The sequence below is a fragment of the Neofelis nebulosa genome, chromosome 7 (assembly GCF_028018385.1).
Source record: "Neofelis nebulosa isolate mNeoNeb1 chromosome 7, mNeoNeb1.pri, whole genome shotgun sequence".
NCBI lineage: Eukaryota > Metazoa > Chordata > Mammalia > Carnivora > Felidae > Neofelis > Neofelis nebulosa.
The window spans coordinates 5,303,091-5,323,313 of record NC_080788.1 but is presented as its reverse complement, the minus strand read 5'-3'; the positions used below and the strand labels follow the sequence as shown (position 1 = coordinate 5,323,313).

The window sequence follows — 20,223 nt, the reverse complement described above, 5'->3', positions numbered from 1 at the left end:
CACACGTAACTGTTGAGTGAAATTGTCCTAAAAGCGGACCATCACTCTCACAAAAGAAAATAAAAACGAAATCTCAGGATTCCAAAGGACCCTCCTGCGGCCAGCGGTAGCTGGGCCGCCTACAAGCTCAGTGCCGTCCCCTGGACGGCTACAGAAAACGAGGTTCGGAAAAATGAGGAAGTCACAGGGGTTCTTTTTTTTCTTTTTTTCTTTCTTTTTTTTTTTTTTTTTTTTTTTTTTTTTTTTTCCTCTCTCTCTGTTTTAATTTTTGAAAGCCTGCCCAGGGAACGAAGCCCGAGCAAGGTGAAGTGGCCCGCCCCGGGCCGCACGTCTCCGCTGGCCCGGGGCCCCCCGCAGGTCCCGACCCCGGGTCCACGTCGCAGGCGGCACCCGGGGCAGCGCCTCCCCGCGAAGCGCGAGCGGAGCCCAGCGCTCCGGGACACGCCCTGCCCCGGCCTCCTGCCACCTCACCCTAGGCCGTCTCCCCCAAATCTCGGCGGCGCTGCGAGGCGGGAGGCTCTGGGTGGGGCCCCTCGCGTCGCGGCGCCCGGGCTCAGGCGAAGAGGGCCGCCTGCGTCCCCGCCGCCGCCGCCGCCGCCGCCGCCTCCAAGCCCAGGTCGCGCGCCTCGCCGCCCCTCCCGCCCGCCGCCCGGCCCGGCCGGCTCTTCCGGGTCCGCGCGGCCCGCAGCCGCCCTGCCGCGCCCGCCCGCCCGCCTGAGCCCCCCGGGAAAAAGGCGCCTCGGAGGCAGCGAGCCCGGCCCCGAAGCCCCCGCGCCGCAGAGCCCCGCACTCACAGCCATAGTGCGGCCGGACCACGCCCAGTCCGTCAACATCGTCCGTGGCGGACATGGCGGCCGAGCCCGGGTCTCTGCTGAGGAAGCGGTGAGACCTTGAAGGCGCGGCCGACGGCAGCTGAGGCTCCTGCAGAGTGCGCGGGCTGCCTTGCTCCCTGAGGCCCCGCCCCGCCCCGTCGGCCCCGCCCCGCCCCGTCGGCCCCGCCCCGCCCCCGTCGGCCCCGCCCCATCCGACCCCGCCCCTCCGGCCCCGCCCGGCCGCGCCTCGCCCTGCCGCGCCGAAGGCAGCTGGGGTGGGGGCGGAGCCCGAGCCGCTCAGCCCCGCCCAATCCCCCGCCCCCGGCGGTAACGCCCTCTGGAGGCGGAAGGAAGGGGGCGGAGCCCACCCGTCCCCCGCGCTCGCGGTCCGCCTCGCTCCGCGGGAAAGGCGGCCCCCGCCCTGGAGCCCTGCCCTGCCGGCCGCCGCCCCGACCGCACCTCGGGGACAGAAAACGCCGCCTAACCGAAACAGCATATTGTTCCTAAACTAGAAGAGGAGGTTGCGCAGAAGAAAAAGATATTCCAGAAGAAACAAAAGCTTATGGACCGGGATTAAATGCAGCGTTAAATAAAAGCACATAAAAGTTAAAAAAAAAAAAAAAAAAAAAAAAAAAGGCTTGAAATAAAAACCATGGCCCCTCCTCTTTTCCCCTGCCGGTGGAGCTAAACTCCTTTGCACCAAAGCGCTCCAGGAAGGCGTCCTTTGCATTTGCAGTGACCCAAAGTGTTCTTGAGGAACAGAAGCAGGACCCAAACTGCCATAAGGGAGGCACAGCCCTGCAGCCTGGCCTCAGTCTTCTCTCCAGATTCGCCCCTCGTCACCAGATTAGAACGGCTTAACACCCCCCCCCCACACACACACACACCGCGTACTTGAGAAGTGGATGCTAAAACAGGAGACTGTCCAAGCCTCCTTCTCTTAGTTTCCCCTGCCTCTGTTCTTCCTAAGTTCCTCTTTTCTCAGGGGATTCTTTGCCCTTTTTTAGGATGCCTCTTCCCCTTGCAGCTTGTGGCCTGCCCTTAAAATATTGGTATTCATTGGAATTCTGTTCTTAGCCTCTTCTGTTTTTTGCCCGCTCCTTCTGGGTTTTTTTTTCCCCCCCATTTTACGCACTCTTTCTGGGTATTTTTATTCTTACTCACCTTAAACTGCTGAAGAGCTTGTACATTTCCAGACCAGGCTCTGTAAAAGACCCGACTCGGTATTTTCAGCTGTGTAATGGACATGTTCCCCTGTGAATCCTGCAGACACTTCAAATTTAACGTGTTGAACACCGACTCTGTTCCTACGATAGTCTTTGTTAATAGAAGTGCTCTGTTGGCCATCAGGACACCCCAGCCTCCCTGCCTCACTCCGCACATCCAGCCGGTGTTCTGAAGTGTCTTGCTTTTGTCTCTATCCCCATTGTGATTATACTGTTTAGATTGTCACCATCTCTGTTTTCTCTTTGGCCAACTCACTCCTCACTGTCACCAGCGTGTTCTTCCTAAAGTGCAAATGCCTTTGCATTCCTCCTTTTTACATTTTTCTCATTATTCCCTTCAGGATATGGTCCAAGTTCCTCAGCATGCCGAATAAGCCCCTTCATAACCTGACTCCAGGCTTTTTGGTCTAGCCTTTTTTCAACTATTTGCTCTTCCTTCAAAATATTAAAGTGAGGACCTTGAAAACCTAGAACAAAACACTTTCCATTAAAAAAACAAGCAAAGGGTGGTGCCTGGGTGGCTCAGTTGGTTGAGCGCTGGACTCTTGATTTTGGCTAGCGTCATGATCTCATGGGTTCGGGAGATGAGCCCAGCATCAGGCTCTGCTCTGACAACGAGAAGCCTGCTTGGGATTCCCTCTCTCTCCCTCTCTCTCTCTCCTCCCCCCACCCCCACTCATGCTCTCTTTCAAAATAAACTTAAGAGAATAAATAAAAAATTAAAAAAACAGGCAAAGGTTTAATTATTACAAATTCAAAAGTTAGTTCTTTCTAAAATTGTCAAGTTCAGCTTACAAATTTTATTATTCTAAGCCTAGCATATTTTACCAATCACTTTTCAGAAACTTTGAATACTTTTTGGTCCCATTTACAAACTTAGTTAATTCAACATCTCCAATCATTTAAAATTATGTCTATAAACTTAATTTATTTGGTTTCCCATTTAATTTCTTCAGTTTTCTAACCTAGAAACTTTTCAAGGCTTAGCAATTCTTATAAATTAAATAAACTTACAAAAAATGAATCTAAATTTCTCTTAAATAGCCCAGTTCCATGTGCAAACTTAGTAAGATATCAACTCACAATCTTAAGTCTAAAACTAATCCAGTAGACATATAAGACTGTCACTCTAATAAGCCAAATTTTCTTAAACATTGCAAGTGCATAAAATGTGAAATATGCATATATTTCTTCTTTAATGTTTACTTTTTTTGAGAGAGAGAGAGAGAGAAAGAGCGTGAGATGGAGAGAGACAGAAAGAAAGGGAGACAGCATCTGAAGCAGGCTCCAGGCTCTGAGCTGTCAGCACAGAACCTGATGCAGAGCTTGAACTCACGAATTGTGAGATCATGATTTGAGCTGAAGTCAGACACTCAACCGACTAAGACACCCATGTGCCCCTGCACATATTTCTTCTTAACCCTAACATATTAGTCCCATAGTTTTTACCCCATTAAGCTTTTCTGTACTAATTTTAAAGTGTCTCTGAGTTGAAAGGTACATAGCTGCTAAGAAAGTTTCCAACCTAGTTAATTAAGATTACTTTTTAAATTTATTTTATTTTATTTTATTTTTGAGAGAGAGAGAGAATGAGCAGAGGAGGGGTAGAGAAAGATAATCCCAAGCAGACTCCACTGTGAGCACAGAGCCTGACATGGGGCTTGAACTCACAAACCTTAGATCATGACCTGAGCCAAAATCAAGTGTTGGACACTTAACCTGCTGAGTCACCCAGGCACCCCTATTTTATTTTATTTTATTTTATTTTATTTTCAACGTTTTTATTTATTTTTGGGACAGAGAGAGACAGAGCATGAACGGGGGAAGGGGCAGAGAGAGAGGGAGACACAGAATCGGAAACAGGCTCCAGGCTCTGAGCCGTCAGCCCAGAGCCTGACGCGGGGCTCGAACTCACGGACCGCGAGATCGTGACCTGGTTGAAGTCGGATGCTTAACCGACTGCGCCACCCAGGCGCCCCTATTTTATTTTATTTTAGTGAAAGAGTGCACCACCCAGGCCTGCGAGCAAGGGAGGGGCAGAGAGAGAGAGAGAGAGAGAGAGAGAGAGAGAGAATCCCAAGCAGGCTCCCCACCCAGCTCAGAGCCCCTCGAGGGGCCGGATCCCACAACCGTAGGATCACGACCTGAGCCGAAATCAAGAGTTGGTGGCTCAACCGACTGAGCCACCCCAGGAGCCCCAAGATTACTTTTGATCAGAGATTTCCATTAGATATAACTCCTGGAGCTTCAGACTTTCAGAACCATTTTTCTCATTGTGCCAACTGTCACTTTGAGCTGTTTTCTATATTATGTCATAGATTTGAAAACTTGTTATCTATTCCTCTGACTACCCTTAGAAACCAGCAAGTCCTATCCAGTTTACCTTTTGATTTTATTTTCTATGTCTTGGCTTTTAAAACACTTACCTATGTTTTCATTTTAATTCTAAAGACCTTTGGAATGGATGGAATCCAAATACATAAATGTGTTTTATCTCTAATGATAAATGTTATGAACCTAATACGCTCAGGCATTTTTTTTTTTTTTTAAGTAAGCTCTAGGTCCAGGTGGGGCTCGAATTCATGACCCAAAACACTCTACCCACTGAGCCAACAAGACACCCCCTGTGAGTCCTTTCTTATTCCTAGAAACATGCAATTCTAACAGGTATTTAAATCAATCTCCCATTGAATTTCAGATATCTCACATAGCTTTATCTGATGTTCACAAATTAAGCCATTCTTCATAATTATACTAACTGAAAGCTACTGAGGCTTTACGAGACTGTTTTGTATTTATTTTCTTTTCTGAACTTCCTGATAATTCTACAAAGTAAGAACTCCTAGGGGTGCCAGCTGGCTCAGTCAGTAGAGTAGAACTTACTTTATTTTTTCAACGTTTGTTTTTTTTTTTTTTTTTTTTGGACAGAGAGAGACAGAGCATGAACAGGGGAGGGGCAGAGAGAGAGGGAGACACAGAATTGGAAACAGGCTCCAGGCTCCGAGCCATCAGCCCAGAGCCTGACGCGGGGCTCGAACTCACGGACCGCGAGATCGTGACCTGGCTGAAGTCGGACGCTTAACCGACTGCGCCACCCAGGCGCCCCAGAACTTACTTTAAAAAAAAAAAAAAAAAGGAAGAAAGAAAGAAAAGGAAAGGAAAGAACTATTATTATCTCTAATTTACAGATGAGAAGTGGAGAACTAAGTAATTCAACTGAAGCCACGTAGTAAGAGGCAGAGCTGGAACTGAAACGCCAGGTCTAATGACAAAGCCCCCATGCCTGGTCAATAAACCTGAGATTCAGGGAAATGCACATGAAGACCATCCTTGGCCACTTAGTACTTCTCACCTATCAGAGTAGAAATATTTTGTTTGTTTTCATTGATACTGTTGGCAAAAAGTGACAAAGCAACCACTCTCCTGCACAGCTGCTTGGGCTGTAAATTGATACAATCTTTCTGTAGTCCAAATTGGCATTAGGCAGCTACCCTTCAACCAAGGAATTCCTCTCTTGAAATTTATCAAAATGAAACTATTTTCTTTCTTTCCTGCTCTTTTTAAGTAAACTCTGCCCCAATATGGGGCTGGTACTCACAACCCCAAGATCAAGAGTCACGTGCTCTACTGACTCAGCCAGCCAGGTGCCCCATAATGAAAATACTTTTAAGGTGCAAAAATTAGCAATAAATACGCTTATGGAAATGTCTTAAATGCCCATCATTAGGCTTTGAAATCAGCAATGGCACCTCCACACAATGAAATGCTAGACACCCCTAACATCGATAACTTGTGGTTCTGGTCACGTTTGACTGGCTACCGGGAAAATATATATGGACTAGAACTGCAGCAAGAGAAAAACAGGACTCGTGGAAGGCTGAAGGCATGGCTCTGTTCCTCTGAGCATCTCTGCTTCTCTACAGGTCTGCTCTTACCCCCCTCCTCTTTTTGACAACCAGCCTCCTCCATTCTAGTTTTTTCTGCTCCTTCACAACTATGACTTCTATTTATTTGGCTTCCCATGGCCTTAATTCAAAGCCATGACATCCTTACGGCATCAGCTCCTTTTAGGATAGTCTCAGTTGCCCAATTCCATAACCCAGTGGCATGATTGGCCCAGCTCATCTTTCCACCTCCCAGGTATGCCTCTGATCGCCCACAGGAGGCTGCCCTTCAATCAGATGCCAATCCTTTGGTTCATTTAGCTGCGGTCGGGAGATACAGCCAAGTAAGGATAGAAAACTAAGAGCTGGGCAATGTTTCCTTCAATGGGAGGCTGGCTAGGCAATGCTGTCAATCTCTGGGTGACTCGTATTTTTTTTTAATTCTTCTTTTTTTTTTTTAATGTTTGTGTATTTTGGAGACAGAGAGTGTGCGTGCCCACATGCTTTGGAGGGTCAGAGACAGAGGACAGAGAGAGAGACTATCCCAAGCAGGTTCAGCACTGTCAGCACAGAGCCTGATAACAGGGCTTGATCTCACGAACAGTGAGATCATGATCTGAAACAACATGGAGTCTGATGTTTGACCGACTGAGCCACCCAGGTGCCCCTGATGGTGGGTATTTCTAATATTTCTAATATGATGCCTAAATGAAAATAACAAATTGCAAACCAATAAATATATTATGATACCATTTTTGCTTTAGAAGCATAGAAATAAGAGCACCCGGGTGGCTCGGTTAAGTGTCTAACTTCAGCTCAGGTCATGATCTCCCCATCAGTGAGTTCAAGCCCCACATTGGGCTCTGTGCTGACAGCTCAGAGCCTGGAACCTACTCCGGATTCTGTCTCCCTCTCTCTCTGCCCCTCCCTGCTCACACTCTGTCTCTCTCTCTCAAAGATAAATAAAACATTAAAATATTTTTTTAAAAAGTATACAAATAAATACATATAGATGTGCATGTGAATAGAAAAAAAGAGCTTTGAAGCATACACATCAATATATTAACAGTAGTTTCCCCAGGTAGTGGAGTTACAATGGATGTTGTGGAATTTGTTTATTTGCTTTTTTCTATTAACCAAGTTTTCTACGATGAGGTACTTAAAATACTCTTTTGTCAGTAAGAATAAATATGAATAAAGTTAGTAACTATGAAATAAATGAATGAAAATTAAATTACCACAGATGTTGGCGAAGATGCAGAGAAAGGGAAGCCTTGTGCACTTCTGGTGGGAATGCAAACTGGTGCAGCCACTCTGGAAACAGGATGGAGGTTCCTCAAAAAATTAAAAATAGAACGACCCTACAACCCAGCAATTGCACTATTAGGTATTTATCCAAAGGATACAAAAATGCTGATTTGAAGGGACACATGCACCCCCATTTTATAGCAGCGTTATCGACAATAGCCAATTTATGGAAAGAGCCCAAACGTCCATCGACTGACAAGTGGATAAAGAAGATGTGGTATGTATGCAAATGGAATACTGCTCGGCGATCAAAAAGAATGAAATCTTGCCATCTACAAGAACGTGGATGGAACCAGAGTGTATTGTGCTGAGTGAAATAAGTCATGCAGAGAAAGACAAATAGATTTCACTCCTGTGTGGAATTTAAGAAACACGACAGATGAACGTAGGGGAAGGGGAGGAACACTAAGATAAGAACAGAGAGGGAGGCAAACCATAAGAGACTCAAATACAGAGAACAAATTGAGGGTTGCTGCAGTGGAGGCAGGTAGGAGGACGGGCTAGGTGGGGGATGGGCACTGAGGACAGGTGGCTGATGGGCACTAAGGAGGGCACCTCTTGGGACGAGCACTGCGTGTTGTATGTAAGTGATGAATCACCGGGTTCTACTCCTGAAACCAATACTACGTGGTATGTTAACTAACTTGAATTCAAATTTTAAAAAGTAATAAATTACAAAATAATTAGCCAAATGGCCATTTTGGGAGATAAAATTGGTTCATAAGCTCAAGGAATTTATAGACTCCTGGGAATGGAGTAATATTAACAGGACAGATTCAGATAAGCACCATAATACAAGTTTCTCTTGACCTGGAATACCTTTAACCCCCTTATCTGCCTGGGAAACTGCTACTCAACTTCCCAGACCTAACTTACATGTCACCTCCTCCCCCCAGGCAAAATTAATCACTTCCTCATTCATTTCCCAGAAGGACTCTAGAAACCACACGTCTTCAAAAAGAACTCCCAAGTTTTTCACATTTTAATGCTTCTGAAATCAGGATAGGACTTACAATCAGTCATTTAAAAAACCAAAACACAGGGACACCTGGGTGGCTCCGTCAGGTTAAGTGACTGACTTCGGCTCAGGCCATGATCCCACGGTTCGTGAGTTTGAGCCCCACGCTGGGCTTTGCAGTGACAGTACACAGCCCGCTTTGGATTCTCAGTCTCTCTCTCTCTCTCTCTCTCTCTCTCTCTCTCTCCCTTTCCCCCAGCCCATGCTGTCTCTCTCAAAAATAACTAAACATTTAAAAAAATAATAATAAAAAAAACAAAACAACAAAAAACTAGCCAGCTACCAGTATAAGAAGTAGATGAGAAAGTAACATAATTATCATTGCTTGCAGATGTGCAATCTTAATTAATTTCTCAGAAAAGATCAAAGAACTGTCAGCGCTAGAATTAATGACAGATCCACTCTTTCGGAATAGTTAAATGGATCCAAATAAAGTTAGACTCTTCACAAAAAGCTTGGCTCCAACTTTGGTTTACAGAAGAGGCTAAGTAAGTAATTCCAGGGATAAATGTATGCTGTTGTGGATCAAGTTTTTTAAAACATACATTTGATAGGATAGTCTGATGATGATGATATAAACTCTACCCCCAAGGTGGGGCTCAAAAATCGTGACCCCCAGATCAAGAGTCGCATGCTCTACCAACGCCCCTAGGCGCCCCTAGGATATTCTAAATGTCCCAAAAGGCTGTTGGAATTTGATGATGCAATCCCACAAGCAAAGGTGTCTTTGATTCCAGGAAGTCTGCAACCTTATGTGAGTCCATTATAGCACTTAGTTCATGGAATTACAATTAGTTATTTACTTATCCATCTTCCCAAACAGACCATTAACTCCTCAAAGACAGACATTTGGGTAACTAAACTCAGCATGAATAGTTAACAAATGTGACATCTTTGTCCCCCTCTCTCTCTGTCTCCCCTTCTCTCTGCCCCTCACATGCTTGCACTCTCTTAAGAATAAATAAACATTATAGGGCATCTGGGTGGCTCAGTCAGTTAAACATCTGACTTCTGCTCAGGTCATGATCTCACTGTTCACAGGTTCAAGCTCCGTGTCAGGCTCTGTGTTGACAGCTCAGAGCCTGGAGCCTGCTTTGGATTCTGTGTCTCCCTTTCTCTCTGTCCCTCCCCTGCTCACTCTCTCTCTCTCTCTCTCTCTCTCATAAATAAATAAGCATTAAAAAAAAGAATAAAGATTAAAGAAAAAAGAAAAAGAAAACTAACGCATATGCCCAAAGACATTGGGTGTATGTGGAGGGGAATGAGGTGGTCTTACTAAATATGCTAATGACAAAACCTTGCATAAAATGGACCATGAGCTAGCTGGGCACCCTATTCCTCTCCAACAGGACTGACTCCATATATTCAATGAGTCTTTTGCGCAGATGTATCCAATAATAAATGGGTATTCAATCTGATCTCTGACCTGATTTCTTTGTCTTCTTATAGCCTAAACAACTTGGGTAAACTAAGGGTAGAAATGCAAAAGGAATCATAGGCAGCAAATTACAGTATAGCATCAAGCGGGTCTTTGTGGTATTTTTTTAATTAAAAAAAATTTTTTTTTTATTTTGAGAGAGATAAAAAAGCACAAGTTGGGGAGGGGCAGAGAGAGAGAGGGAGACACAGAATCCAAAGCAGGCACCAGACTCTGAGCTGTCAGCACAGAGCATGACACGGGACTTGAACCCGCATACTGTGAGATCATGACCTGAGCGGAAGTTGGATGCTTAACCGACTGAGCCACCTAGCTGCCCCAGGCGCAAAATGTTTTAACTACCTGTTTATAATTGCGGCCATTTACCAACTTACTATGTTCCAGAATGTTCTAGGCTGTGTGTGTGTGTGTGTGTGTATGTATATATACGTATATATATATATATATATATATATATATATATATATATATTCTTATATAATCTTCATAATAACTCTATGAGAAAGATATTATTATCTTCATATTATAAATGAGGAAGCAGGTACAAATAGGTTAGCTATTTTGCTCAACGTTGTAAGGTTCAGAGTTAGGAATCCAGTGGTCTAGGTCTTTCTGATTCTAAAATCTCTGGCAAATTACCATTCACTCCACCTCCCAGTTACAAACAGCATATCACTGAGAAGTTGTTTGTTCGCTTTTTGCACGTGCCTCATTCCCTCTGGAAACCCTTGGAGAAACATTCGTGAACATCTGTGTCCTGGCCGAGGGACAACTGACGAGAAAGACCCGGACGTTGTGGGAGGAAGACAGGAAGTCAGCCCAGAATGGAGTTGGGGCATTGGTTTCCGGGTTGGGGTTAGAATAGGCCGCAAGACATTACTGTTGCTGTCTCAAGGCTAAAGACAAAGGATAACTACAAGGACCTACCAAGAGACATAGTTAGGAACCATGAGCTCAGAAGGTACCCAGATCAAAGTATGGAGAAAAGAGGTCATTGAAACAGGAGCCCCCTCCTCACAGGCCTGGATCCTGAGAGAAGCCTGCACGGGCAGAGTTCTCTCGTGGCCTGCCTTTTAAACATCGACACGATGACAGTAGGCCACTAGGTACAACAGTGAACTTGTAATAGTGCCATCCAGGTCCAATTCTAAATGTTTGACATGAATCATCTTTTTGGATCATCGCAACAGGCCTACGAGACAATTTAAGGATACGGAAACAGACTCAGAAAGGTTAACTAATTTGGGGCACCTGGATGACTCAGTTAAGCGTTCGGCTCTTGACTTCTGCTCAGGTCATGATCTCACAGTTCGGGGGTTCGAACCCCACATCTGGCTCCATGCTGGCAGTGCGGAACCTGCTTGGGATTCCCTTTCCCTCTCTCTCTCTCTCTGTCTCCTCTCATGTGCTCTGTCTCTCTCTCTCTCAAAATAAATAAATAAACTAAAAAAAGAAAAAAGAGTTTACCTTATTTTCCAAAGATTACACTTGTAATTAGTGACATACCCAGAATTCAAACTGCACTTGACCCGAAGCCCATGTATGTGAACACTCGTCTGCTGATGTGCCAACCCCTGTCTGTGGCCATAGCTACCTAGAGAACTGAGTTGAAAGATTTGTGAGGCCACATCCACCAAGAACATCATGAGCACTGCCATGACAGAGTACTCTCGTGGAGCTTTTGGACATCAAGAAATCATTTGAGGGTGCCTGGGTGGCTCAGTTGGTTAAGCATCTGACTCATGATTTCAGCTCAGGTCTTGATCTCAGGGTGGTGAGGTCAAGCCCCACGCTGGGGATGGAGCCTACTTTAAAAAGAGGGAGGGAGGAAGGAAGGAAGGAAGGAAAAAACTGTCATTTGAGGAGTGCTAAGCACAGAATAGTTGCCTTTTTTTTTTTTTATAGTAAGCTCTACACCCAATGTGGGGCTTGAACTCAGAACCCCGAGGTCAAAAGTCACGTGCTTTACCAACTGAGCCAGCCAAGAGCCCTGAGAGCAGTTGATTTTTACTAGATGTTGGAAGGTTTCCTAGAAGAGGTGTTATTTAAGCAAGTCTTCCAAGGAATAACCAGTGGAAAGTGTGAGAAAGCACAACTTGGGAAAACTATAAACAAAGCCAGGGAATTATAAAAACGTATTGTGGGGGTGCCTGGGTGGCTCAGTTGGTTGAGCCTCCGACTTCGGCTCAGGTCACGATCTCACGGTATGTGAGTTCGAGCCCCACGTCGGGCTCTGTGCTGACTGCTCAGAGCCTGGAGCCTGTTTCAGATTCTGTGTCTCCCTCTCTGACCCTCCCCCGTTCATGCTCTGTCTCTCTCTGTCTCAAAAATAAAATAAACGTTAAAAAAAAATTAAAAAAATAAAAAATAAAAAATAAAAATAAAAATGTATTGTGTATGGGCATGTGTTTGTGCATATGTGCCCCACTTACCTCCTAGCTGCCTCACTCTTCCCCAAGAGTAGAAGCCAACATGATGCTTCAAGAAGTCCAAGTGGAACCTCTTTGGAAATATGCCCAATCTTTGTAGAGGCTGTGACCTCCTCTTTCCTCAGAGACCATGGGTTGTTGGTTGGGTAATGAGTGGATATTTTGGGTGAGAAGGGCTACAAGTCACCTCTCCCTTTTTCACTCCCCATTCAAGATTGGTATTCAGGTGGCAGAATGCTCACATTCTTGGAGGAATGCTGCTTTGCTATGGGCCCCTCCAGAAGCGGAGTACAGAAAATCTTACAAGGCCTTTTCGTGAGATTATGGGCAAACTGGCAACATTTTTACCACCACTTATATTGCTAGAATAGAGCAATGTAAAGTACCGTGAGACTTGAAACATAGATAAAGACTGTCACGGAAAAAAATGAGACACAGACACATGTAGCCATGTTCCTCCCTCAGACACTAATTAACTGACCCACATCCAGCCTGGTGAGAAAATGGCCAAGTTCTAGCTTGTTCCTCACAGTATAGAACTGGGTTCCCTGAACCATAAGTACCAATCGTGTTGTTCAGTTCAGTGGACTCATTGGCAACACCCTCATGTATCAGAGTGTCTTATGTAGCAGAATTCGCATGTGAAGCTCAAACAAAGCTTAAATTTCAAGATCAGGCCTTGTATTCACCTACTCGTTTATATACCAACTGCCCTAAGTGACACTTCCTTCATGGAGCCTTCCTTGATGCTCAGGAGTATAGCCCATCTCTGGTTTCGGATGCTTCTTCTTCTTCTTCTTCTTCTTCTTCTTCTTCTTCTTCCTCTCCTCCTCCTTCCTCCTCCTTCCTCCTCCTTCTTTAGAGAAAGAGAGAGAGCACAAGCAGGGGAGAGGGGCAGAGGAAGAGAGAGAGAACCTTAAGCAGGCTCCAGGCTCAGCTCAGAGCCCACAACACTGGGATCATGACCTGACCTGAAATCAAGAGTCGGGTGCTCAACCAGCTGAGCCACCCAGGTGCCACTCATATTCTTCTTTGCATTGAAAATGATGTGTCTGTAGGTCTGTTTCCCCCAACTATTCTATGTGTTTCCTTTTTTTTTTTTAACTTTTTAAAAGATCTTATTTATTTTAATTAAACTTTATACACAACGTGGGGCTCACACTCACGACCCCAAGATCAAGAGTCACAGGCTCTACCAACTCAGCCATCCAGGCATTCTTCCATATGCTTCTTGAGAGAATTGTCATGTTTATGCTGTATTCCCAGCACCTTGGGCTGGGTCTGGATATAACAGGTGTGTAATGAGTGTTTAGTGAATTACATTGAATAAGGTGGAGAGATACAATGTGGGGATGGGCATGTATTCATATATTCTATTTGTGATACACCTCGGACTCTGAAGAGGTAGGACAGGCTGTGCTGGGGCTAATTCAAGGCTTAGATGCTGAAGTGAAGTGTTTTGGGTTTCCATCAGTTGAATCCAAGTCACCTAGATAAAGAGATGTATGTACTCAGTACACAAATGATAGATTCAGAGCAAGAGCCATGCTCAGGAGTAAAAGCAAGCTTCTGGCTTCAGAATTCCCAGATTGTGTTTTAGATAATCTGATGGGTGGCTAAAACAGGTGGGATCCATATGTCATCCTGGCTGCAGGGAGAGAAGCTAAACATCTGTAGACAGGGGCCTCATTGTGGATGAAGACTCCAGTATCTGGGGCAAAAGGCAGGGTCATACCAGAAGAGACAAGAAAGGAGAGTCAATGCCAGAGCTCACGTAAGGGTCTTCAGTTCTACAATAAGGAGATCCAATGCTCTCCTGTAGACAATAGGGAATTATTTAAGACTTTATTAGCAGGGGAGGAGTATGATTTGGTTCACCAAAGATTCATGAAATGTTTACTTTGCACTAGGTACTAACAAGGACATAAAGTTGAGTTAAAGGTAGTCTCTGTCCTTTAGACAAGTATAAACGATGAAATAAAGTAAGTGAAACCCAAGATGTACAAAGGGTTAGAGAGATCGAAAGGAGATCCTGTCCACCAGATGGAGAAGATCTGGAAATATTTCACAGAAAGGGAGTGCTTCAAAGGGGCCCTAAATTTATGAACATAGAATTTATGAACATAGAATTCACTAAAGAGGAAACATGAACAATCAATAAACTTGTTTTATGGGTTATTTTTTTTTCTTTTCAATTTTTAAGTAAGCTCTATGCCCGATGTGGGGCTTGTACTCATAAACCCAAGATCAAGACTCACATGCTCTACTGACTGAGCCACCCAGGCACCCCAATACTCAATAAACTTGTAAAAGCTGTTTAACTTCCCTACTAATTAGGGAGATGCATGTTAAAACCACAACGAGATGTCAAGGTGCCTGGGTGGCTCAGTCTGTTGAGGATCTGACTCTTTATTTTGGCTCAGGTCATGATCCCAAGGTCACAGAATCAAGCCCTGCATTGGGCTCTGTGCTGAGCATGAAGCCTGCTTGAGATTCTCTGTCTCTGTCTCTCACTCTCTCTCTTTCTCTCTCTGCCCCTCTCCACCACTCCTGCACTCTCTCTCTCTCTCTCACACACACAGACACACACAATGAGATGTTTTTTCATACCCATCAGATCAGAAAAATTTTAATGTCTGACAAAACTAAGGGTTGACAAGGAAGAATGGTGAAAGAAATTTTTATACATTATTGGTGAGAATGGAAATTAGTACAACCACTTTGGAGAATATGGTAATTTGGCAATATCTATTTAAAGATGTGATGTGCGCTTACCATATGACCTCAGAATTCCACTTCTAGATATATATATATATATATATATATATATATATATATATCTGGAATTCTTATATATGTACACAAGGAGACATACCAAAATGCTCATCAGGGAAATGAATGAAGTACATGTACCAACGTGGATGAATCTCACAAATACAATATTGAAGAGGGAGAAAGTACAGAATACTTACCTGGGGGGATAGCCATTCATATACAACTTAAGCAAATTTATGCAAACTGAGTTTACACATTGGTTTATACAAACCAATTTAAACAAGTTTATATATTGCTTAGGGATCTATATCAGTATCTCTATGTAGAGGTGCCTGGCTGGCTCAGTCAGGAGAACATGTGACTCTTGATCTCAGGGTCATGAGTTTGAGTCTCATGTTGGGTGTAGAGTTTACTTAATAAAAAAAAATTTTTTTTTTAACCAATGTAAATATGATTTTACCCCTGGGTGGCTCAATCAGTTGAGTGTCTGACTTTGGCTCAGGTCATGATCTCATGGTTCGTGAGTTTGAGCCCTGCATTAGGCTCTGCACTGACAGTGTGGAGCCTACTTGGGATTCTGTCTCTCTGTCTCTACCCCTACCCCATTTGCATGATTTCTATCTCTCAAGAATAAATAAATAAGCAAAAAAAAAGCTAAAAAAATCTATGTAAATATATATATATATATATATATATATATGCATAGGAGTGTATTTTGAGACTCAGAGTCCAATATGGCATTCCTACACCATCAAACAATTCTCTGGACTCCAGCAGGATGCCTGAGAATTCAACTCATTTCTGACACTATCTACCTGGAGACAGCATCAGATTCCACAAGGTAAAGGACTCAGATCTACAAGACTGCCCCACCCCATCCCCACTTTAGACCAGTAAGCCTAGGTTGTTTACCTGTGCCTCTCTGAACGACTAGCTATAAATCAGCTAGGACCTCCTGGGATCTCCTCTAGCAAATTCAGTCAATTTGCTAGAGTGGCTTGCTCAAACATTTTGCTTGGTAGATTAATGGTTTATTATACAAAGGTATATAACTTAGGAACAGCCAGACAGAACAGATGCAAGAGGGAAAGGCTTGGGGAGGGGGCGTGGAGCTTCCGTGCCCTCTTCCTGCCCTCTCCCTGCATTTACCAACCCAGAAGTTCTCCAAACCCCACCTTTTTTTTTTTTTTTTAATTTTTTATGGAGGCTTCATTATGTGGGCACAGTTGATTAAATTGTTGGTAGTCGCCTATGGCTTCAACTCAAGCACCTCTCCCTCCCCAGAGCTCAGGGGGGTGGGACTGAAAATTCCAACCCTCCGACCACGTGGTTGGCTCCATTGGCAACCAGGCCCCAAAGGGACTTGCTTTCCAAAAGTCATTCATTAACATTAGAAAAGACACATTTATCACTCTTCATGCTTGCTTAGGAAATTCAAGAGTTTTGGAAGCTCTGTGCCTGAAATGGGGATGAAGACTAAATATGTATTTCTTATTATAAATCACAATATCACAGAATAAGAAATACCAAATTCAGAAGAGTGGAATGAGGTTCAGGGAAGGAAAGACTGTAATTGAGGAGATGTTCACAGAAACCGTTATGTGTATGTGTATGGGTAAAATTTTCTTTCTTCTTTCTTTCTTTCTTCCTTCCTTCCTTTCTTTCTTTTCTTTTAATTTTTAACGTTTTTATTTCAGCACAAGCGGGGGAGGGGCAGATAGAGAGGAAGACACATAATCCGAAGCAGGCTCCAGGCTCCCAGCTGTCAGCACAGAGCCTGACTTGGGGCTCAAACCCACCAACCTTGAGATCATGACCTGAACTGAAGTCGGATGCTTAACCAACTGAGCCACCCAGGCACCCCTAAAATTTTATTAATCTGTGTGGTAAGTACATGGTTGTTCTTTGCACCACCCTTTATATTTTTTCTAGATCTTATGTATTGAACTTTTTGAAAAATAGAGTGAATACTTGCATCAGGAAGTTATTCTAGGGAGAGAAAAAACCGTGCTGGCTGGGCGGGCTGCGTTCAGTGAACGAAGTGTCTACTTTCTTTTGCTTAGCAGAGAAAAGAGTATTTAATGTCCTAATAGCAGCAACTTGCATTTATATAACATCCTGAACTTTATCAATCATTTTCACATACACCAGCTCATGTAATCATCAACTTGAGAGGCAAGTATTCATTCCTTTTTTATGGAAGAGGAAACAGGCTCAGAAAGGTTAGGTGATATATTTGTTACTACTTATGTTAGAGCAAGGTTTAAAAAGATATGTATTAAATGGTATTGATCTCTAGAAGGCGGAATAATGGGTGATTTTACCTGTTTCGTTTGCTTAATTGTATTTTCTGATATTTCTAAAATGAACATGTATAACATATCAAGTGGAAAAAAAATAGTATAGTAGAGAGAGGGAGGGAAGAAGACAGGAAAAAAAAATCAGTGACTTGTGGGATCGAGCCCACTCTCCCCCTCTCTGCCCCTCCTCTACTCACAGGCTCTGTCTCTCTCCCGCTCTCTCAAAACAAATAAATGAACTTAAAAAAAAAAGTGACTTTCTCAAATTCACATAGTCAAGTTTTTGTTTTGTTTTGTTTTGTTTTGTTTTTAAGAAAACCCTGCCTTCAACATGAGGCTCAAACTCACCACCCAAGATTAAGAGGCTCATACTTTACCAACTGAGCCAGCCTGGTACCCCTTCAGTAGTCGAGTTTTTGATCCTGATCCCATACCCCAAGTATACAAATGACAGACAACAGAAGAAATACAAGAAAGAAGCTAACATGTGAAACACAGGCATAACTTCACTAGCAATCAAAGACATGCATGCAAATGAAAACAATATGTGAGAATCATGTCTATTAAATTAGCAAAATGTTTCTCAAGGATAAGGGTGTAGTAAAACTGTTAGTCATTTATTGCTGATAGCATTGTATATTGGTACAATTTGCTCAGAAAATTATTTGGAAGCAATTAATCAGAGCTGTAAAAATATTCACACCCTGTGGAAATAATCTAAAAGGTGGGAACATTTTTTTCTGGGGGAAAAAAATCGTTCGGAAGAGCACTACCAATGTAGCAGGGTATCTTCATTTAGACAGGGGTACACATTTGGCTGTTTATAGAAGGTGGGCCTAGAAACTTCTGGACATTTATTTTCACTAATTTATACATATAGGGATTTTTTTTTTTTTTTTTAGCTGAAAGAAAAATGAGAAATTATGAGGGTGTGATTGGAAAAGAATGGTGGGGATTGGCCTAGTGTCTATTTAGACTTTGGTGCTTGGAATGCCCTTTTCTTATTTTTATTTTTTTTCCCTCATACTATAACTTAACTTTGTGAGATTTAAGTGGAAAAGGTCAGTCTCTGGAAAACTGTTCTGTTTTCCTGTTTCTTTTTTCTCCCCCCTTGTGAAATATAAATAAAAAGTATGTAAGTGATGCATATTAATTTGAGGAATTATGATAAAAAGAAAATCTGTGTGCTCGGTACCCAGCTTAAGAAATAGAAACTTAGGGGCACCTAGGTGGCTGTCTGTTAAGTGTCCAACTTCGGCTCAGGTCATGATCTCTCGGTTCGTGAGTTCCACCCCTCATCAAATTCTGTGCTGCCAGCTCCGAGCCTGGAGCCTGTTTCAGATTCTGTGTCTCCTCTCTCTGCCCCTCCCCCCACTCATGCTCTGTCTCTCTCTCTCTCTCAAAAATAAACATTAAAAAAACTTAAAAAAAAAAGAAATAGAAATATAACATTCTTTTTCCCATTCCAGTTAACCTCTACCCTGGATTTTGTATTCATAAACCTTTCGCTGTTCATTATAACTTGTGTTCATCCCTACTGCCCAAGCAATATATTGTTTAATATTTCCTGTGTTCATCTTTATGGCTTTTCGACTCTTCTATGTGTATTTTTGTCCTATTTTTGTGTTCACTAGTGAGCTTTTGAGGCTCATTGTGTTGATGCATGTAACTGTAGTTTGTTCATTTTCTCTGATGTACAGTATTCCACAGTGTGAATTTACCACGTTGGTCAGAGGTGGGACCACTAAATCTGTATTTTGAACAAGCACCCCCAGTGTTACTAATGCAAGTGAGCCTTGGCTCATGCTTTTTGTTTTATTTAAAAAATTTCTTTTTAATGTTTATTTTTGAGAGAGACAGAGTGCAAGTGACGAGGCAGAGAGAGAGGGAGACACAGAATCTGAAGCAGGCTCCAGGCTCTGAGCTGTCAGCACAGAGCCCGACGTGGGGCTTGAACTCACAGACCATGAGATTATGACCTGAGCCAAAGTCAGACGCTTAACCGACTGAGCCACCCAGGTGCCCTTGGCTCATGCTTTGAAACGTATTCTTAGAGGATGAGTCCAAGCTCCTACACTTCAGTGGCTCAGCTCTCTACTCCTACCTTTTTAATTCCTTTTTTTTTTTTTTCGTAAGTAATTGCTACACCCAACATGGGGCTTAAACTCACAACCCCAAGATCGAGTTGCACTTTCCTCCCACTGAGCCAGCCAGGTGCCCCTAGAAAATTCTTATTCTTCAAGTCTCCCCATTAAATGATAAACTCCTCCAAGGCAAAGATTATCATCCTTATCGTTGTTGTCATTGACATTTATGGGGCAGACGAAAGCAGATACTGTATAGACAGTTTTCTGTGTGTCATCCCATTGATCAGCACTCAACCCCATGAAGAAGGCACTGGGATTATCCTCATTCTGCAGATAAGGAGATAAGGGTCAGAAAGAGTCGGTAACTTCCTGAAGTTCAAGAGCTCTTCAACATGGACCTCTTTCACTGTCTTGTCTTTATACCTCCAGGGTCTAGTGTAGGCTTTGGTGTGTGGTAAGCACTCAGTAAATGTTTGCTGAGCTGAAGTGAAGGGAAAAGTTAAAGAGACCAGATGGAAAACCATCCTTTTAGTTCAGATGATGGCAGTAGGGTTGGAGAAGAGGAGCTAGACACAGGATGTGGCATGTGGGGCTATTACAGAGTTGAAATCTGGGTGGTGAAATTGGGGGAGGGAATGAGGAAGAGACAAGGGATTTCCTTTTTTTTTTTTTTTAATGCTCAGGGACCAGTAATTTTATTTTTTTAGGTTTATTTATTTGTAATAACCTCTACACCAAACATGGGGCTCACACCCATGAGAACAAGAGTTGCACGCTCTTCCGACTGAGCCAGCCGGGCGCCCCTCCTGTTTTATTTATTTATTTATTTACTTATTTATTTATTTATTATTTTGGGTAGTTCTGTATTTCTGGAAAATTTTATTTTTAAAAAAAAAAATTTTTTTTAACGTTTATTTATTTATTTATTTATTTTTTAATTTTTTTT

The 20,223-nt window shown here is 43.3% G+C and overlaps 1 protein-coding gene across 1 annotated transcript in view; it reads right to left on the bottom strand.

The window, feature by feature from the left end:
* Positions 1-943, bottom strand: part of IQGAP1 (IQ motif containing GTPase activating protein 1) — a 103,990-nt gene extending 103,047 nt beyond the window's left edge. Inside the window, exon 1 of the mRNA XM_058736496.1 lies at positions 795-943. Within this exon, the coding sequence (XP_058592479.1) occupies positions 795-849 (55 nt within the window). The 5' untranslated portion in view covers positions 850-943. The remainder of the gene's footprint in view (positions 1-794) is intronic.
* Between the last annotated feature and the right edge of the window lie 19,280 nt (positions 944-20,223).